Source organism: Saccopteryx bilineata, chromosome 4, assembly GCF_036850765.1.
Source record: "Saccopteryx bilineata isolate mSacBil1 chromosome 4, mSacBil1_pri_phased_curated, whole genome shotgun sequence".
NCBI classification, from domain to species: Eukaryota; Metazoa; Chordata; class Mammalia; order Chiroptera; family Emballonuridae; genus Saccopteryx; species Saccopteryx bilineata.
This window is the reverse complement of record NC_089493.1, coordinates 191,752,341-191,770,935: the sequence shown is the minus strand read 5'-3', so window position 1 is coordinate 191,770,935 and position 18,595 is coordinate 191,752,341. Positions and strand designations below refer to the sequence as shown.

Genomic DNA, 18,595 nt, shown 5'->3' with positions numbered 1-18,595 from the left:
CAACCGAATCATGTAAAACAGACCAAGGGTCAGCACCCAACTTCCTCAGGTAACCACATGATAAATTAACTTTCTTCCCAGGGACGGGGGGGTGGGGGGGGGGTGGGGGGGGGGTGGGGGGGGGGGGTGGGGGGGGGCACAGGACTGAAAATTCGAGACCATCCTCTGTTCTGGTGGAGAAAGGACATGGCAGGCTGCTCTAATATGCCAGGTTTCCTTTGAGGATAGACGGATAGGTGTCTGATGGAACATGGGGAAAACACATTAGCATGGCTATAATCATTATTAGGAGGTAAGAAGGTATAAGCACTAAATCCTCACAATTAAAGATTGGGGCCCAGGACGGTTGGCTCAGTGGTAGAGCTCCGCCCAGCATGTGGAAGTCCAGGTTCAACTCCCGTCAGGGAACACAGGAGAAGTGCCCATCTGCTTCTCCCCCCTCCATCTCTCTCTTCCCCTCTAGCAAGTGAAGGCTCAAGTGGTTCCAGCAAAATTGGCCTGGGTGCGGAGGACGGCTCCTGGCTTTGGCCTCAGGAGCTAAAATAGCTCGGTTTCCAAGCAATGGAGCTGTGGCCCAGTCGGGCAGAACATCACCTGGCAGGGGCTTAGCGGGTGAATCCTGGTCAGGGCACATGCAGGAGTTTATCACTGCTTTCCCACCTCTTAATTTAAAAAAAAAAAAAAAAAAAAAAAAAAAGGTTGGTTAATTGCAAGAAGCCTAACTAGTGGAGGAATAGTTTAATAGGGCAGGAACTATTTCTCTTGAGATTTTAGGATACACCATTTGACAATTACGTACATGTACTTTTGACAAAGTATAAAGAGAATAAATAATAGAAGCAGTGCTACTTTATTAAAATACTGAGTTTATTTCACATGTATATTTCTGTCTCCCCACCATTTCCATCTGTCTGACCACCACTACTACTATGTCCTATCATAACATTCCATACATACTTAACACCAAGCAAAGGGTGGAGTTCCATCTTTAAAAACTAAACAGGCATTTTGGACAACACATTCTTGGCAATGGAACCTGGACAACGTTTATCAGACATGGTAGGGAAAGTTCTCACTCTGCATTATAAAAAGGACAGCCAGATATCAACTGTTACAGAAATGAAATAAGACGGAAAATTTTAACAAACTGTTTAAACTATTTTCTTAAAGAGACTTCCTCCACTGCCAGAGATCTTGAATAGCCTGGAAAAAAAAAAGAAATGTGGTTAAAGAACCATAGCACTTCACAGACAACCAATAAATTAAACCACGACTCTTTGTACAGCTCAACATATCTTTTTTTCAGTTTACCACCAAAACGGTTCACTCTCAATAATTAAGAATTCCAAAAAACAAATTTTATACTGGGACATAATATCAAGTACATCAATTCATACATAAAAATTACATGATTCTTTGTAAGCAAAGTTAATTATAGTAATAATATACACTTAGTAGCTTAGGCATCTTTAAAGAAATCAAGAGTCAAGGCAGAGACCAGTTGGGACAGGATTGCCTCAATGTCTTATGCTTTAGGGCCACCAGATTTAGCAAATAAATACAGATGACACAGTTAAACATATTTAGTTCTAAGCCTATGCATTGTGTACACGGGACACATACTTTAAAAATTATTTAAAAGTACATCTTTTATATATTTCCCTGAAGACGTGGGATTAATCACAACAGTTCCTGGCTTTACAGAACTTCTTTATAAAATTCCTTAGTGTTGTTTATACTTGAACATACTATAGTTCTTACAGAGGGCACATCTAAATTGTTCCATTTCATCCAGTAACATCCATTAGCGAGAGCGTGTTCAGCATAAGCATTGTGAGTTGGTACGCAGTATTAACAGTTCTCTTATCTGGTTAAACCACTTAACATTTTTCCATGACCTAACTTGCTGTTTCATCCTTGAAATCTAATTACTTAAAATGTTGCCTACTTACCAAGAAATAATTATAAAAAGATAAAGGTTATCACTGTCAATTTCTATGTCCTTCAACACAGATGATTCTACAGGGTGGGACAAAAGGAGGCTTAACAGTTTTCAGTGTAACAAAAGTTACTCGCCCTGGCCGGTTGGCTCAGCGGTAGAGCGTCGGCCTAGCGTGCGGAGGACCCGGGTTCGATTCCCGGCCAGGGCACACAGGAGAAGCGCCCATTTGCTTCTCCACCCCTCCGCCGCGCTTTCCTCTCTGTCTCTCTCTTCCCCTCCCGCAGCCAAGGCTCCATTGGAGCAAAGATGGCCCGGGTGCTGGGGATGGCTCTGTGGCCTCTGCCTCAGGCGCTAGAGTGGCTCTGGTCGCAACATGGCGAAGCCCAGGATGGGCAGAGCATCGCCCCCTGGTGGGCGTGCCGGGTGGATCCCGGTCAGGCGCATGCGGGAGTCTGTCTGACTGTCTGTCTCTCCCTGTTTCCAGCTTCAGAAAAATGAGAAGAAAAAAAATAGTTACTCTATTTCCTCACTGACTTCCCCATCCGAACGGCTGTAAACCTACACTTCCCACCCTGCACTTGCTCTCGTGCTAGTATTCAGTAACAACCATGTAAAAATCAAATTCTTCCAAGTGATAAAAATCTACTTCAAGTTGACATTTCTTTTTCTATTTATAAATAACATTTTCTTTTTAAGGAGCAGTCTTATGTTTTTGTCAGCTCAAGGACTCAGTAGTCCTTTAAAGCAATGGCGCACCTTCAATGAGTGTGCTCATCTGGAAAATGCGAGAGAATGACTTCGTGACGCTCCGAAGTGAGAAGGCACACCAGAGGCCGCCTGCCCAGTCCTCACAAACAGACCAGGACAGCGACACTCATTCTACAGAACCATTTGGACATCGTGTCAACTTCTGAATCAATAGTTTGCACTTACACATTCACCAAAATTTTTATCTGTTAGTCCCTCCACCCCCAAAAAAAGGTGTAATTCCTTTCAACTCTTAAATCAAGAGTTCACAGAAAATTGCTGTTTTAGTCCATCTGGAAGGAATTTTACTAGCCAAATCCTCATAAGCAACACTTTTTCATGAGAAAAACTGCACAAGCAATGGGAAAACTTTTATAGTGATTACTTGCATCTGTAGCTATGCCATAAAAACGTGACACATTCAGTTTTGATAATCTCTAGTAGTAAACTGAGCTATTACATTTTTTACTATTCCAGAAATTTCATCCTGGCACTTAAAAATATACTTTCAGTTTGAAGTCAGAAAATACTTGTTAGCAGTGAATTCAGTCATTTTAGCTGCAAGACTGATGTACTTACTATGTTGAAGGCCCTTGCAATTTTCATTACTTTTTGCCTTTACCTGAATTTTTCTTAATGAAAAACTTTGTTTTTGCCTGACCAATGGTGGCTCAGAGGATAGAGCACTGACCAGAGACAGAGGTCCCCGGTTCAAAATCCCAAAATTGCCAGCTTGAGTGCAGGATCACTGACATGAGCCTAAGGTCGCTGGCTTGACGGGGTCACTGACTTGGCCTGACCCTCCTGGCCAAGGCACATGAGAGGCAATCAGTCAACAACTAAAGTGACACAACTACGAGTTGTGTTTAGCTCTCTCCCTTCCTCTCAAAAAAAATTTTAGTTTGCCACTTTTTTGGGTACAGGTTGAAGTCACATTATCCCTTATACTTACCTGTTAGTACATGCTGGTTTATATCTGATTTCCAACCATTTTCAACATTTATTAACAACTGCATATTATAGCTTCAAAATGTTTAATAAATGCCAACTATTCAAAAGAATTTAGAATTTACAGTGGCAGAAAAACTGCTCTAATTGGCAAATTTATTTCCTTAATTAAAATTCTGAAGACTTGCCTGACCAGGCAGTGGTGCAGTGGATAGAGCATTGGACTGGGACGTGGAGGACCCAGGTTCGAGACCCCGAGGTCACCAGCAGCTTGAGTGCGGGCTCATCTAGTTTGAGCAAATCTCACCAGCTTGGAACCAAGGTCACTGGCTCGAGCAAGGGGTTACTCGGTCTGCTGTAGGCCCCATGGTCAAGGCACATAGGAGAAAGCAATCAATGAACAACTAAGGCGTCGCAATGAAAAATTGATGATTGATGCTTCTCATCTCTGTTCTTGTCTGTCCCTATCTATCCCTCTCTCTGTCTCTGTAGAAAAAAATAATAATAAAATTCTAAAGACTTAGGGAGCCCCAACAGAAACAAGCCAGAGAATAGAGCTGGTATACACGACACCTAGTAACCTTACATAACTGCTTTTACATTTTCCTTTACAGCCTATAACTGTATACAAGATAACAAAAATTCATACATAAATTTTCTCTTGACAGAATATCTTCACATGCAAGAAAGAGAAAAATCTTAAGAGTTGACTCAAGCTTAAATATTGAGCTTTTACTACAATTTGGTTTCTTGCTTCCAGATTTTACACGTTAGGTTCATTTCAGTAAAATGTGCTTCCCATAAAATCTATGGAGAAAATGGTCTCCCTCCGCCAGCTCCCCAGAAAGCGAAGACCAGACTGCTCCAAGCAGCCAAACGGAGCAGCACCGAAACCGCAGTGCACTTCCTCCGCCAACACAGCACCGAGAGTAAGACCGAGTACAGGAGCCGAGGGGTAATTTACCAACTATATAAAAGCCGGGAAATATACTAAAAAATTTATCTTCTCAGCTTCTGCCAACTAAAGTCTTAAGTATTTCCATGTATTTAATCTGAAGTATTGTCTGTGGTTAGGAGCCTTTTATAAGAAGCCAACACTTAAAGAGACTAGAATCATAGTAAATCACAATTTAAAAATTAGGATTATGTCACATCTTCAGAAAACTTAGTTACCTCCTGGTCAGTCATCCGGAAGCAATTCTTTACGTAATTGATGAACTTGGCTTCCACTTTAGGAAGAGAACCACCCTATTGAGATAAAAGCATTATTAAGGGTAAGTAGATAAGCACTATTTGTAAGATATGAAATTTGCATGCTGTTACATGAATCATCAGTTCACATCTTATTCCTAAAGTCTCTAAAAAATACTGCATGCACCTTTATCAGGCAGGCCCGGATAGCCCTAGTGAGCAACTATATATTAGGCCCTAGGACCTGCAGAGCATCCTGGTATCTGCACTCCCCAGTGGGCCTGTCAGTTCCAGGCCCCAGTTCTCCAGCCTTTCTACAAATACAAAGTAGAAGCCACTCTTGAGTCTTCAGGCAGTCCAATGTCACCTGACCGCCTACTGTCTTGTCTCCCACGCCAGTTTACCACCACTCTGACCCACCCAGAATCAAATAAACCCACACCCCTTTTAAGAACCACAAAGACATATGACCAAGACTGTTAGAAGATCACTTCAGACATACTGAGATCCTAAGTCCAGCACAACAGTAACCTGCAGGTCAATTCAGGGGTATATTATAATAAGGGGAACCAATGTTACTGCATTTTCTTGCATAAGCAAGAAACCATAGTAGCATTAGCACCAAATCATTTTTAAAGCATTGCAATTATGCAATGTTTACATTTACCACTACTTTGCATTATTAAATATAATAATATATACTTTTATTTCTATGTTGATAACTATTTTTTAATTTTCTTTTTAAGTTGAATCTGTACATATATTTTAAAAGGTCAAGGCTTCAGGAATGACAAAGGGACCATGGCATGAAATAGGTTAGGGGTCAGGTATGGTATATGATACTTAATTGCCTCTATTACCTAGAAGAGAAACCTGTTATTTCCATTCTTAAATTATTGTCACATACATTCTTATTTGATTCATTCAAGTGTTTATTGAGCAGCTAGGGAGATACAAAGGTATAGAAAACATGATTAAAGAGGTGAGGCAAATGAACAAGTGGAAAGAAAAGTGCACTGAATCACAGAAATCAAGAGAGTGCTTTAGGAGATTAAGGGTGAGATCCCTTCCAGCCTGGAAGGGGCATGGGTGCGTGGGAAGTCAGGAAAGGGGACTGAGATTAAATAGAAGACTTCAGTCTGGGTTGCTGATGATACTCAGTATGGACTATATTTGTCTCTCCTTTTCCTCTTTCCCCATCTTTGGGCTTAATTTACCAGTAGTGACCAGGATTGTTCAATGCCTGCAATCAAACCAAGGAGATAGGACCGTATTAAAATGTGGGGGAGGGTATCTAAAAGGTCATTTAGCACTGTATGCAAGGGATAAAAGTAAAGCAGCAATACAAGGAGGGCAAAAGGGTTACAGTAGTACTAAAGCAAAGTCAAGAAACACATTCTGGGTCTAAAATGCCGTTTTCCCGACTGACTGGTCAGTGCATTAGGAAGGGCAACGTGAAGCCACATAGAACCCAGGAGCCCAGGAACGCACGGAGAGAGTAATCAGCAGCTCTTCCTCCCCACCCACATGCACACTCAACCACCAGGCTCTAACAGTAATTATTCAGGAATTCACGCTTCTCTCAAAGGGGCCTCAAAATATTTAAGATATTTAAATCAGTAAATCTCCAAGTCCAGAGTTCACTGAAGTTAAGTTTAGCCCCACAGGCAAGTGAGTAGCAGAGCAGGAGCCAATTCTCTTCTCCCAAAGACTGAGTCTCTAATTTTTCCAACTATTTCAATTTCATGACTCATACGCCCTCTGCTGGTTCTGTAGCATCTTACACCAAAAGATCAGCCAAAGGGAAGTGTTATTTATCTTATATTAAGGAATTTAAAAAAAGAACAGTGCTATTCCAAGCCCCCAAGAAAGGTGTAATTTGAAGATGTAAATAAACCTATTTAGTTTCTTAAAGATAATTTTACTCACTTTTTCTATACTTGCTTGCATTTTTGCTTTAATGTCTTCTACAGAACTAGGTCCTTTCGGTGTTTTAGGAGTTCTTTCCTGTTTTTTGAAGGATTCCTGACCCTAGAGAAAAAAGTTAAATTTTAAAAATTTTCAGATCCAGCTCCTAACTAAGACCCACCCTGCCTACAGGTTCTCAGCAGTCATTCTCACAATCCTTCCTTGTAAAAACTAGTCAAAAACCAGAATCAAGTTGCTACTACAAATGAATGCATGTCTGCACAACTTTTTAAGTCATTCCTTAACAAAGGAATAGGAGTATTTGGAGCCAGCATTTATATTCAATACTAGTCAGTTCTACACTTAAAGGACATCATCAAAAATGAAACCAGAAGATCCCTAGGAATAAAGCAAAGTCAATGCAGCTTGATGCATGGGGCTCATCCCAGAGTATTTAAATAACCTCTGAGCCCAGGTATTCTTTTAAGCTCCTTACTTGACACTAATAATGCAGCAAGGGTTGAGAAACTGCACCATACAATAAATTTACCTTTCAACAAGCAGGATCCCTTACAGGAGAGAACTAGATTTGTATGACAATGACCACCAACAAGCACACTTTAGCTCTTTAAAGACAATTACAGTTGTTCTCCAAAGGCCTATCAAATTTCAGACAGCTCACATTCTTCCACAGAAGAACCAGCTCACATTCTTCCACAGAAGAACCTTTAGGTTCCCGAATTCAATGAAGCCTTGTATTACATGTGACCACTTACTTTTGATCTTGGTGTTGGTTTTGAGTCTTTTCCATTCTGGTTTGATTTTTGTGCATTTTTGGCTGGAGTATCTCGTATAGACTGTAATTAAAAATTAACCTTAATCAATGCATATCGACATACCAGTGTACATAAAACTGCCCCAAACCATGTAAGAAAAGCAGCAATCCGGCTAAGAAACAATCATTTTGACAGAAAGTTGCAAAAGAGAGCTAACAATGAGAGAAAGCCACATGATTCAAGAACCTAAGTCATCCCCACTATTAGGAAAGTTTTCAGGACAGTCCTGCTGAGGACCAATTTTAAGTACTAGACCAGGGGTAGTCAACCTTTTTATACCTACCGCCCACTTTTGTATCTGTTAGTAGTAAAATTTTCTAACCGCCCACTGGTTTCACAGTAATGGTGATTTATAAAGTAGGGAAGTAACTTAACTTTATAAAATTTATAAAGGCCCTGGCCGGTTGGCTCAGTGGTGGAGCATTGGCCTGGCGTGTGGGAGTCCCGGGTTCGATTCCCAGCCAGGACACACAGGAGAAGCGCCCATCTGCTTCTCCACCCCTCCCCTTCTCCTTCCTCTCTGTCTCTCTCTTCCCCGCCCGCAGCTGAGGCTCCATTGGAGCAAAGATGGCCGGGCGCTGGGGATGGCTCTTTGGCCTCTGCTTCAGGCGCTGGAATGGCTCTGATTGCGGCAGAGCGACACCGCAGATGGGCAGAGCATCGCACCCTGGTAGGCATGCCCCCTGGTAGGCATGCCGGGTGGATCCCGGTCGGGCGCATATGGGAGTCTGTCTGACTGCCTCCCCGTTTCTAACTTCAGAAAAATACAAAAAAAAAAAAAAAATTAAAAAAAATTATAAAGCAGTTACAGCAAGTTAAAGCATATAATAATAATAATTACTTACCAAGTACTTTATGTCAGATTTTCGCTAAGTTTGGCAGAATAAATCTTTATAAAACAACTTACTATAATGAAATCTACCTTTTTATTTATACTTTGGTTGCTCTGCTACCGCCCACCATGAAAGCTGGAACGCCCCCTAGTGGGCGGTAGGGACCAGGTTGACTACCACTACTAGGATCATCAATCATTCCCTTCCAAAGCCAGCTTTCACTCACTACAAAAAACTTCCATGATTTTCTGTGATAAGCTATTTCTGACAATCTTGCAGCATTGTCCAGCCTACTTACTTTCTTTACTGGAGCTTTTTCTTCAGCTTCCTCATCCTCAAAATCATCATCATCATCACTACAAATGAAATAAGTCACTATTACTAATTCAATTGACTCAAAAACATAAAAGCCTACCTAGAAATTGATTGAATCTATACATTTAGTCAATCAAGACATTAAGAACTTCCAAACTTTGGGGGATTGACAAAGAATCAAAAGCAGTATCTTGAAGAGGCTTATCCTTCATGCTCACTGAGCCACTGTCAAAATCCTCAAGAGGTGGAAGCAACCAGAATGTCCATTAATGGTTAAATGGATGAAGAAAATGTCATATGTACATGTTATTAAATATTCAGTCTTAAAGGACATGTCCACATGCTGTACATGGATGAATCTTAAGGGTATCATACTTAGTGAAACAAGACAGTCACTAAAAAAGACGAATACCACAATTCAACGTAAACTCTAGATAACTGAACGGAACTGTGGTTGCTAGGGGCTGGGAAGAGGGTAAATGGGCATGTTTTCAGCACTACTCGATGAAGAGTTTGAGATCTGTTAACAATGTGGACATGGTCTACAGCAGTGGTTTTCAACCGCCAGTCCGCGGACCGGGGCAGGTCTGCTGCTCCACGAGTTAACCACCCTGGTGTACACTGCCACGGTATACCCTTACAAACGGTAAGATGGTAAATGTTGTTTTTTAGAACTAAAATAATTAAATATCTGGGGATGATGTAGTTGAAAGAAAATTTAAATAGAAAACACCCCATGTTTACAGATATAAAGTAAGGTGATAACTCTCTCCAAGGTGATTTACAGATTCAATGCAATTCCTAAAAGAATGCTAGCTTTACAAAATCATCATCAAAATTCAAGCAAACCAAAGTAGCCAAATAATGATCTACAAAAAGAACAAAAGTTGGAGGGGCCACACAAAGCAACAGAAACCAACAGTGTGTTACTGGCATTAGGAATAGACACACATCAATAGAACAGAACTGAAGAGTCCAGAATACACACATATACAGGTGGGGCAAAAGTTGTTCATATGAAAATACATTAAAAGTAAATGATACACAAATAAATTGTTTTGTGTACCCACAACTATAAACCTACTTTTGCCCCACCCCTGTATTCAAGGGAATTATTTTCAAGCATGTCAAGATCATTCAAAGGGAAAGAAGTCTTAACAAATGGTGGTGGGCCCGAGGCAGTTGTACAGTGGATAGAGCACCATGCCAACATGCCAAGGTTGCAGGTTCAGTCCCGGTCAGGACACATACAGAAATCAACCAATGAAGGCATTAAATAAGTGCAACAACAAATTGATATTTTTCTCCCCGCCCTCCAAAAATTAATTTTAAAAAGTTATTTTAAATAGTTTTGGGACAACTTGATATCTACATACAAAAGAATGAAATTGGGTCAAAGAGCTAAATGTAAGAACTAAAGCTATATAAAACTTTTAAAAGATTTGGCAGTGGTGTCCTTGGCACAACACCAACAGCATAAGCAACAAAATCACTGGACTTCATGAAAACTGAAAACTGCAAAGGACACCACCCGGATAGTGGAACGAAAGCCACAGAATGGGAGAAAATATGTGCAAATCTAATGGGTTTGTTTCTGAAATATACAAAATATTGTTACAATGCAATATAAATACAATTACTAGTAAATACTACAACATTGATGAATCTTAAAAATACTGTGGTAAATGAAAGAAACTAGTCCTTTTATTATGAAATATCCAAAACAGGTAAGTCAATAAAAACCCAATCAGAAGTCTATTAGCAAATAGTGAAACTAGTTTGTTTTAATTACTTCACAAACATGTTTCTTTTCCACACTAGTCTCAATAAAACAGTAGTTTCACTGACAACCAAAGAATCATCATCCATCCTTCCAGACTGGAGTACAAATTTGCTATGCTAACTGCAGAGCAAGTCTACAGTCCTTGAAGTCTTTTTCAACAGTGACAGACAATTTTGGCCTTTGGAAACCAATCCCTACATACCTCTTCCTACCTGGAACAAGATGATAGTGATTTCTACAAAATCGCTATCCCTAATAAAATACAGAAAAGGTTGTTTATGGAGAAGACCACACATAATATTGAGATAACTTTTAATGTACTTAAATGGGTCTTCAGCCTTTCTTGCTTACTTCAGTAGCAGTCAACTAACCCCAAACCATGCCTTTCCATTCCGAAAACAGAACTCATCAACTTCCCTTTCCATCTGGTGTGTTCCAAGTCTTCTGGGACTATGGCTTATCATCTCCACTATTTCAACTAAAACAAAAAGGTGGCTCTTTACATCTCATTGCCCCTAACCAGTAGAATTTCCTAAGACATGCTATCCTCAAGGCCTCCGTTAACTGTCTCTCCCTATGCACATATCTGACTACCCTTCTTGCATGGAATATAAAATTTACTGATTTGAACCACTTTAATATTTATACTTTTCACTCCTCCCTCACTAATCAGAAGCAAGATGCCAAACAGGCCCTATTCTAAAGCCATCCTGGAAAGGATGACTATACTGCTAGACCAGTGGTAGTCAACCTGGTCCCTACTGCCCACTAGTGGGCGTTCCAGCTTTCATGGTGGGCGGTAGTGAAGCAACCAAAGTAGAAATAAAACAGATTTAACTATAGTCAGTTGTTTTTATAAAGATTTATTCTGCCAAACTTAGCGAAAATCCGACATAAAGTACTTGGTAAGTAATTATTATTATGTGCTTTAACTTGCTGTAACTGCTTTATAAATTTTATAAAGTTACTTCCCTACTTTATAAATCACCATTACTGTGGAACCGGTGGGCGGTTAGAAAATTTTACTAACAGAGATACAAAAGTGGACGGTAGGTATAAAAAGGTTGACTACCCCTGTGCTAGACATTCACCTGTAAACCTACACAAAGGTAAATTGAGATTACCAAAGACCAAATAAACTCAAGCCTAAGTAGACACCATGTATCATCACCCAAATTTCTCATTTCTGTCCTATATCCACTTCCATTCCTCTCTTGATATATTATTTTATTACTAATGGCAAATGTTCTTAAAGTACTAACAGTCAAAAATACTATATTGGATCTGTAACTTTGACGTGAATTTTTAAAGTATTAAACTCTTTCATCCTTTTCCTATTTTCTACCTGTATTATCATTCTCAAAGGTTTTTTTAAAGAACCACCAGCGTGGCCAGTTGAGGTTACTGAAAACCTAACTTCCAGGGCTGATCATTAACTAATGCATGTTCTCAAGTCTTTCTTACATTTCTAGTTAAAATGTTTTCAATAGCACAAATTCAATTTGAACGTATCTTTGAGCTCACTGAGTAGACACCATGAGCAGAGCTGACCTGAGTAAAAAATAAATATTATGGACAAGAAGTTATTGCTGTACTTATATGGTGGCAGACATGTCCAAGGAATATTGCAGGGATTTGATCCCTTCATGAATTTTAGGATAGATGTGTGAAGATGAAACTAGTAGGTAATGGTAATAATGGAAGATGGTGTCATGTTAGAAGCCTTACACGTGTGAAGAATGGCTGTGTTCACCAGAGAAACCAACTCTTCCACATGTCCCCTCTCCACAGCACCTGCTTCACTGTAATATACTAACCAAGTTGTGTACATTTTCACATCAAACTTCTTAAATTTTTGTATTGGCCAAATGAAGAAACAAATGTTTTCAATAAATATATATGAACCAATCTGGGAACTCAGGGACAGAGTTGACAGGCAATTAAAAACTTAATATATTAAAAGTTACTGGTACTGTTGCATACAGGAAAGACCAATTACAAGTAGTATTTTACTGCAGTGTGCACGTAACTATTTACCACAGCCTGTCTTTAAAATATACCAGACTTTAAAAATGGCACATGTGAGAAAGCAATCAATTAACTAAGGTACCACAACTATGTATGAGTTGATGCTTATCTCTCTCCCTTTCTGTCTGTCCCGCTCTTGCAAAAACAGACTGGCCTTACCTTGTGCTGGTGCAGTGAATAAAAATGCCGAGGCTGCCAATTTGTAACCCCAAGTTTGCCTGCTCAAGGCTCATACAAGCAGCAAACACAAGTTCTCATGCTTCCCATTCCTCCCCCTTCTTTCTCTCTCATTCTCTCTAAAAAATTAGTAACACCCAGACTTGTTAGCGTGCAGTAATGCATCCACTACTACCTTCCTCAGAAGGTGCTCAGTCAGATACATTTGAGAAATCCTGAAAATGTGCAATGCACTGCGCAGCATTCCCCAAACTCAGAGCCAACAGCATCCTTTACTCAGCTCATTCAACCTAAAGTGACACCGCTGTTTGCCTTTATTTAATCAAAGCTATCACTCAATTCCACAGGGACATTTTGGTCAACTATTCCCTTAAAACTCCTCCATACAACCATGTCACGTTCCTAAGTGCATACTTACTCGTCATCGTCATCCTCATCGTCATCGTCATCCTCATCGTCATCCTCAGCAGCAGCAAGTTTTACTTTTTTCTTTAAAAAGGAAAAGAGAACAAAAAACTTCTGAGCAAATACTGATTCTAAACACCCAAGTCCAGGCCAGAGGAAGGTATCTGTCCCCAACACCACATGTACCTGTGGGACCTTGCTGCCGCTTCCAGGGGCAGGCCGCTTCCCAGATATGCTCAGGAGTTTCACGTCCTCCTCGTCTTCATCTTCTGACTCTGCATCCTCCTCCACAGCTAAAATAAAGTCCTCTATTAGCTACTACAACTCAACTGACAAGCAAGAACTCAGGAAGGCAATTTATACAGTAAAGAATGTTTAAAGAGAGATTGTACTATATAAAAAATAACAGCAGCAAATTTTTTTAAAAGGAATTGTAGGGCCTAACACTTATTACTAGGTTTTTTTGTTTGTTTGTTTGTTTGGGGTTTTTTTGCACTTTTCTGAAGCTGGAAACAGGGAGAGACAGTCAGACAGACTCCCGCATGCACCCGACTAGGATCCACCCGGCGTGCCGACGCTCTGCCCACCAGGGGGTGATGCTCTGCCCATCCTGGGCGTCGCCATGTTGCGACCAGAGCCACTCTAGCGCCTGAGGCAGAGGCCACAGAGCCATCCCCAGCGCCCGGGCCATCTTTGCTCCAATGGAGCCTTGGCTGCGGGAGGGGAAGAGAGAGACAGAGAGGAAGGCGCGGCGGAGGTGTGGAGAAGCAAATGGGCGCTTCTCCTGTGTGCCCTGGCCGGGAATCGAACCCGGGTCCTCTGCACGCTAGGCCGACGCTCTACCACTGAGCAAACTGGCCAGGGCCTATTACTAGGTTTTGAACACAAAATAACAGGCTTTTCCAGTTATAAATTACTAATAAAAATTACTATACTCCCATTTGATCCTACTATAAGGATAGCAACCCAGTAGGAACAAAGTTACTGGCATAAAAGATAATAAACGGCCCTGGCCGGTTGGCTCAGTGGTAGAGCGTCGGCCTGGCGTGCGGGGGACCCGGGTTCGATTCCCGGCCAGGGCACATAGGAGAAGCGCCCATTTGCTTCTCCGCCCCCACCCCCTCCTTCCTCTCTGTCTCTCTCTTCCCCTCCCGCAGCCAAGGCTCCATTGGAGCAAAGATGGCCCGGGCGCTGGGGATGGCTCCTTGGCCTCTGCCCCAGGCGCTAGAGTGGCTCTGTTTGCGGCAGAGCGACGCCCCAGAGGGGCAGAGCATTGCCCCCTGGTGGGCAGAGCGTCGCCCCTGGTGGGCGTGCCGGTCCCGGTTGGGCGCATGCGGGAGTCTGTCTGACTGTCTCTCCCTGTTTCCAGCTTCAGAAAAAAAATACAAACAAACAAACAAACAAAAAAAAAAAAAAAAAAAAAAAGATAATAAACAGCATCACAAAAATAACATACCCACTAAGTGCTGTCCACTAATATGCACAGGTCCTGAACCACACTTCAACCGTAAGACCACAGGTGGTGTTATTTCAAAGCCACCAAGGGAAACCTAAAAAGGAGAAGTTTTCAAATCACTAAATATTGTGAAGAAAATAAAGTTAAATGTTATTAAGCCTGCTCATAACTTACAAGTGTGTTAAGAGGCACACCAGGCAAATCCATAAACCAGGGGTCTCAAACTCGCGGCCCACCCACCAATTTTGTGCGGCCGCAGACTGGCCCGCAGACTAATCCACGAAGTTTGATTAGTCTGCAGGCCGCACAAAATTGGTGAGTGGGCCGAGTTTGAGACTCCTGCCATAAACCAATGAATCCATTTTCCCACCCGATACACAAGCAGCAACCATGTTCAAGATGAACAGAAGATGTAGCTACAACTACAGGAACCAAACCACATTTCCCCTCTCTCCTTCCCTGGTGTGTGACCCAAGTGACACCTCCGCTACAACAACAAAATTAGACCTTGATATAAACTCCAAAGCGTAAGAGCCCTTACCGTTGGCTGTACAGACATTTTCAAAGTTGCCAGTGTTACTTTAATTGGACTGCCTTCATAATTCATTGCCTCTGCTTCGACAATGTGCAATTCATCTTTTGCACCAGCCCCTAAACTGACCTGAAAACAGAAAAATAGTATTCAACTTAAGTTTCCTCTATTTTACAATCCACCACGAAAGTTATGTTTAATGTGTATGTAAACTGTTCACTATTACCACTGATGGAAAACTAATTTGTACACAATGCTGTTTTCAAGTTTTATGGGACCTTGACAATCAACTTCTCAGTCAGTAAATATGAACAAATGTGTAACAATACATTTGATGGCCAGCCTGTGATGGCACAGCGCATAGAGCGTCAACCTGGAACTCTGAGGTCGCCAGCTGGAAATCCTGGGCTTGCTGGGCCAAGGCACATGCAACAAGCAATCAGTGAACAACTAGCATCTATTGAGCACCTAATGAGTTGATGCCTTCTCGCACCCCCCCTCGTAAAATTGATAATACTTGGGGGGGACCACCTGACGACAATAGTTGTACATGTCATCATCTATGGCAGTGGTCCCCAACCCTTGGGCTGTGGACTGGTACCGGTCCGCAGAGAAAGAATAGATAATTATTTCCGTTTCATTTATATTTAAGTCTGAACAATGTAGTTTAAAAAAATGACCAGATTCCCTCTGTTACATCCGTCTAAGACTCACTCTTGACACTTGTCTCAGTCACATGATACATTTATCCATCCCACTCTAAAGGCAGGTCCATGAATATATTTTTACATTAAACTGGTCTGTGGCCCAAAAAAGATTGGGGACCACTGATCTATGGCACCTACAGTACGGCTCACCTAACATTACTTACCACATACAAGTTGAACAGTTGGCTGTAGGCTAGCTAGTCTCTGTAGGGCACAAGACAGAGTCATTACTACCCTAAGGAACTTTATGTGGCAACTGAAGTACACAGGTACTGAAAGTTCAGCAGTAGTGTGACTGGACTTTTATTATTTGCCAAAGGAATGGTAAAGATGCCAAGTTCTGTATCACAGGTGTACAGAAAACAGGTATGTAAACAGGAACTAAGGCTGAAATGGAGAAAGGCTGAGTAGTTTATATTGGAAAGTTTAAGTACCGTTCGTAAGGATAATTGGTGCTCATTTTCATCATTATCCACCTTGAAGTGATAATCTTTGTCGGCCTTTAGTTCACAACCTGTAAATGAAGAAAAAGCAACTTAACAGGAAAAAAAAAACCACTGAAACTTTTTCCAATAGAAAGGGTTAAACAAAAATATTTTGATATAAACTGATCAGAATCCCCCAACTGTTCAAAATGGCTAGGAATAAAAGTTTTAATGTACTGTGCATGTTACCTATCCCATCACTAGACAAAATCTGTTCTAAAATCCTATCAGAATAAAACTTTAATTAAATGATTCCATTTAATTGCAACCTAACAGTTACTGGCACAGATACTTAAATGTTATCGCTCAATTAGCAAACCTCAGCGTGGTATATAAAATACAAAACAAATTTGCGGCAGAATTCGCAGTTAAAGCATGACTGACACAAAGAAATGGCTTCAGCAATGAAGTTCACTGAAAACCTAATCAAGTCTCTCCTTAGTATGATATGTACTGTGCCCTGGAAGGGGAGGGATCCCCAAACCTTGGAATAGTACCAGGTCTTGTTGATCCAAATTGAACCTGAACACATTTCTCATCTTTAAAAATAAAAAGCTGTTTGCCCAATGCCGACCATAGGTGCCCCTCTCCAAAGTAAGTCATTTACAATGCACCAGCCCCGGAGGCAAGGATCGTAGTTTAGACTTGATCTCGACTTCCCCGCACTTAAGTCACTTCATTTCTCCAAGCATCTCCCAGTGGGTAATCCCACCTCCCGCGGCGACGAGACTGAAGAGGCTCCATAAAGGGCCTGCACTCAGAGAGGTTAAGCCCTGAACAAAGACCTCCACCATCCTGTAGCTACCAGCCACTGCACCTAACATTTCCCGCCCAAAGGCTCCGATGAAACCCCAGATTCCCAGGCCCGGGTGTGTTAAGACGTCAGCGAGCCCCGGATGTAGCGCCCACACCCCCTCCTCCCCGACCACGTTGCAACCACGTGCTCCCAGCGCCTGCGGCCTGAGGCCGGGCCGCGCCGCCCCTCCCCCTGGAACCCGCCGAGGCGCAGGGGCCGTCCGGGGCCGGGAGGGCAGCGCCAGGCTCCCTCCATCCTCCCCTCCAGGAGAAAGGCCTACGGCTCCCACCCACCACGAGCCCGCACGACCTCCCGCACCAACCCGGGGCCCGGCACCACCGACACCGGCCTAGATCCAGAAGCCTCCGAACCTCCCCACCCACTGGAAAACAAAATAAAATACTGGAGCTCCGTCGGGTGCCCCGGACAACGCCGAGCCCTCGGCCAGTCGTTCCCAAGACAGCTGAGACTCTGGGCCTCGGGCGGCTCACGCCCCGGGCTTCAGGCCGGCCCTCCTCCCCATCCCTTCCCATCCCTGCGTGCCGCCCGCCCTGCCCCCCGGGCTCCCCATCCCTCAGACCGCAGGGCGTCGGCAGCTCGCTCTCCGCTCGCCCCGACCTCCAGCCGGCCTCGCTTTCTCCCGCAGCGCAGGCCTCTGCCGGGATCCAGCCCCCTCCCCCAAAGCTGCCAGGCCCTGCTCCGCCGCGCTCCAGCCCGCCAGTACTCACCGAAAAGATAGTTCTGGGGCCTCAGAGGGCTCATGTCCATGTCCATCGAATCTTCCATGGGTTGGTAGCACGCACTTAGGTGGCAGAGAAGGCGGACGGAGAGGAATGACTGCCTGTTCCTCAGAACAGACACGCAGGACGGAATCGCACCAGGGAAAGGACGCGGGCTCCCTGCGCATATATATAGTACCTGAAGATCTCGCGAGAACTCCCGAAGTCCCGTCGCCGCGCGCGTGCTCGGGAGCCCCTCTTTCTGCTCGGTAGCACTCCCGCGCAAGCGCTCTTCAATCCCACTCCTTCCTTCCGAGCCCCCCACCTCCTCCAGGTACTTCGCGGGCTCCCACCGAGCACGCGCACTCATACGCGGACCCCACCCCTTCGCCGCCGCCGCTGCTGGAGCGCATGCGTGCTTCCGCCTGGTAGTGCGCGCCCCCTCCCCTTCCAAGCTTTCCACGTCCTGCTCAGGCGCGCTGGCCCGCCGCCAATAGCCTGCGCAGCCCACCCTGCAAAATGGCGACGGCAGCCTTTGCGTCAGGCATGCAGAGCGAGCCGGTCGTCACCCCGGAAGCCGCTCGATTCACCTTCTCCCCGCCTCATGCCTCGCAGGCCTGCAAACAGGCATAACCACTTCAGTATTTCTGACTTGCCTAAAGGTCTGAGCTTGCAGCTCATTGCTTTCCCTAAGTGAAAGCATCAAATGCCAGAGACAGTGGAGGACAGGGTTCTTTGCTGGGAAGGAAGGATGTCGCTGCTGGCCGGACTTACTCAAGTCCGTTTC

General features: G+C 43.2%; 1 protein-coding gene across 3 annotated transcripts; it reads right to left on the bottom strand.

Annotated features, from left to right (window-relative positions):
• Nucleotides 1-846: 846 nt before the first annotated feature.
• On the bottom strand, nt 847-18,002 carry NPM1 (nucleophosmin 1). 3 transcript variants are annotated; one of them, XM_066273258.1, is made up of 11 exons: nt 17,818-18,002; nt 16,243-16,322; nt 15,111-15,230; nt 14,570-14,663; nt 13,300-13,406; nt 13,145-13,197; nt 8,704-8,761; nt 7,513-7,593; nt 6,758-6,859; nt 4,811-4,885; nt 847-1,203 (listed from the first exon to the last, which is right to left on the bottom strand). In XM_066273258.1, the coding sequence occupies exons 1-11, from the start codon at nt 17,873-17,875 to the stop codon at nt 1,165-1,167; spliced, it is 867 nt and encodes a 288-aa protein (XP_066129355.1). In that variant the 5' UTR covers nt 17,876-18,002; the 3' UTR covers nt 847-1,164. The 3 variants fall into 3 exon arrangements, with proteins under 3 accessions (XP_066129355.1, XP_066129354.1, XP_066129356.1); XM_066273257.1 differs by having other exon boundaries at nt 13,127-13,197; nt 17,818-17,999; XM_066273259.1 differs by lacking the exons at nt 847-1,203; nt 4,811-4,885 and adding an exon at nt 5,625-6,071 and having other exon boundaries at nt 13,127-13,197; nt 17,818-17,999.
• Nucleotides 18,003-18,595: the final 593 nt, after the last annotated feature.

Excerpts from the sequence above, each read along its gene's own strand:
- NPM1 (XM_066273257.1), bottom strand. The coding sequence starts at position 17,875 with ATGGAAGATTCGATGGACATGGACATGAGCCCTCTGAGGCCCCAGAAC. Across the intron at positions 13,198-13,299 it reads GCGGCAGCAAGGTCCCACAG|AAAAAAGTAAAACTTGCTGC; the intron begins GTACATGTGGTG and ends TCCTTTTTAAAG. Across the intron at positions 4,886-6,757 it reads TGCAAGCAAGTATAGAAAAA|GGTGGTTCTCTTCCTAAAGT; the intron begins GTGAGTAAAATT and ends TTATCTCAATAG.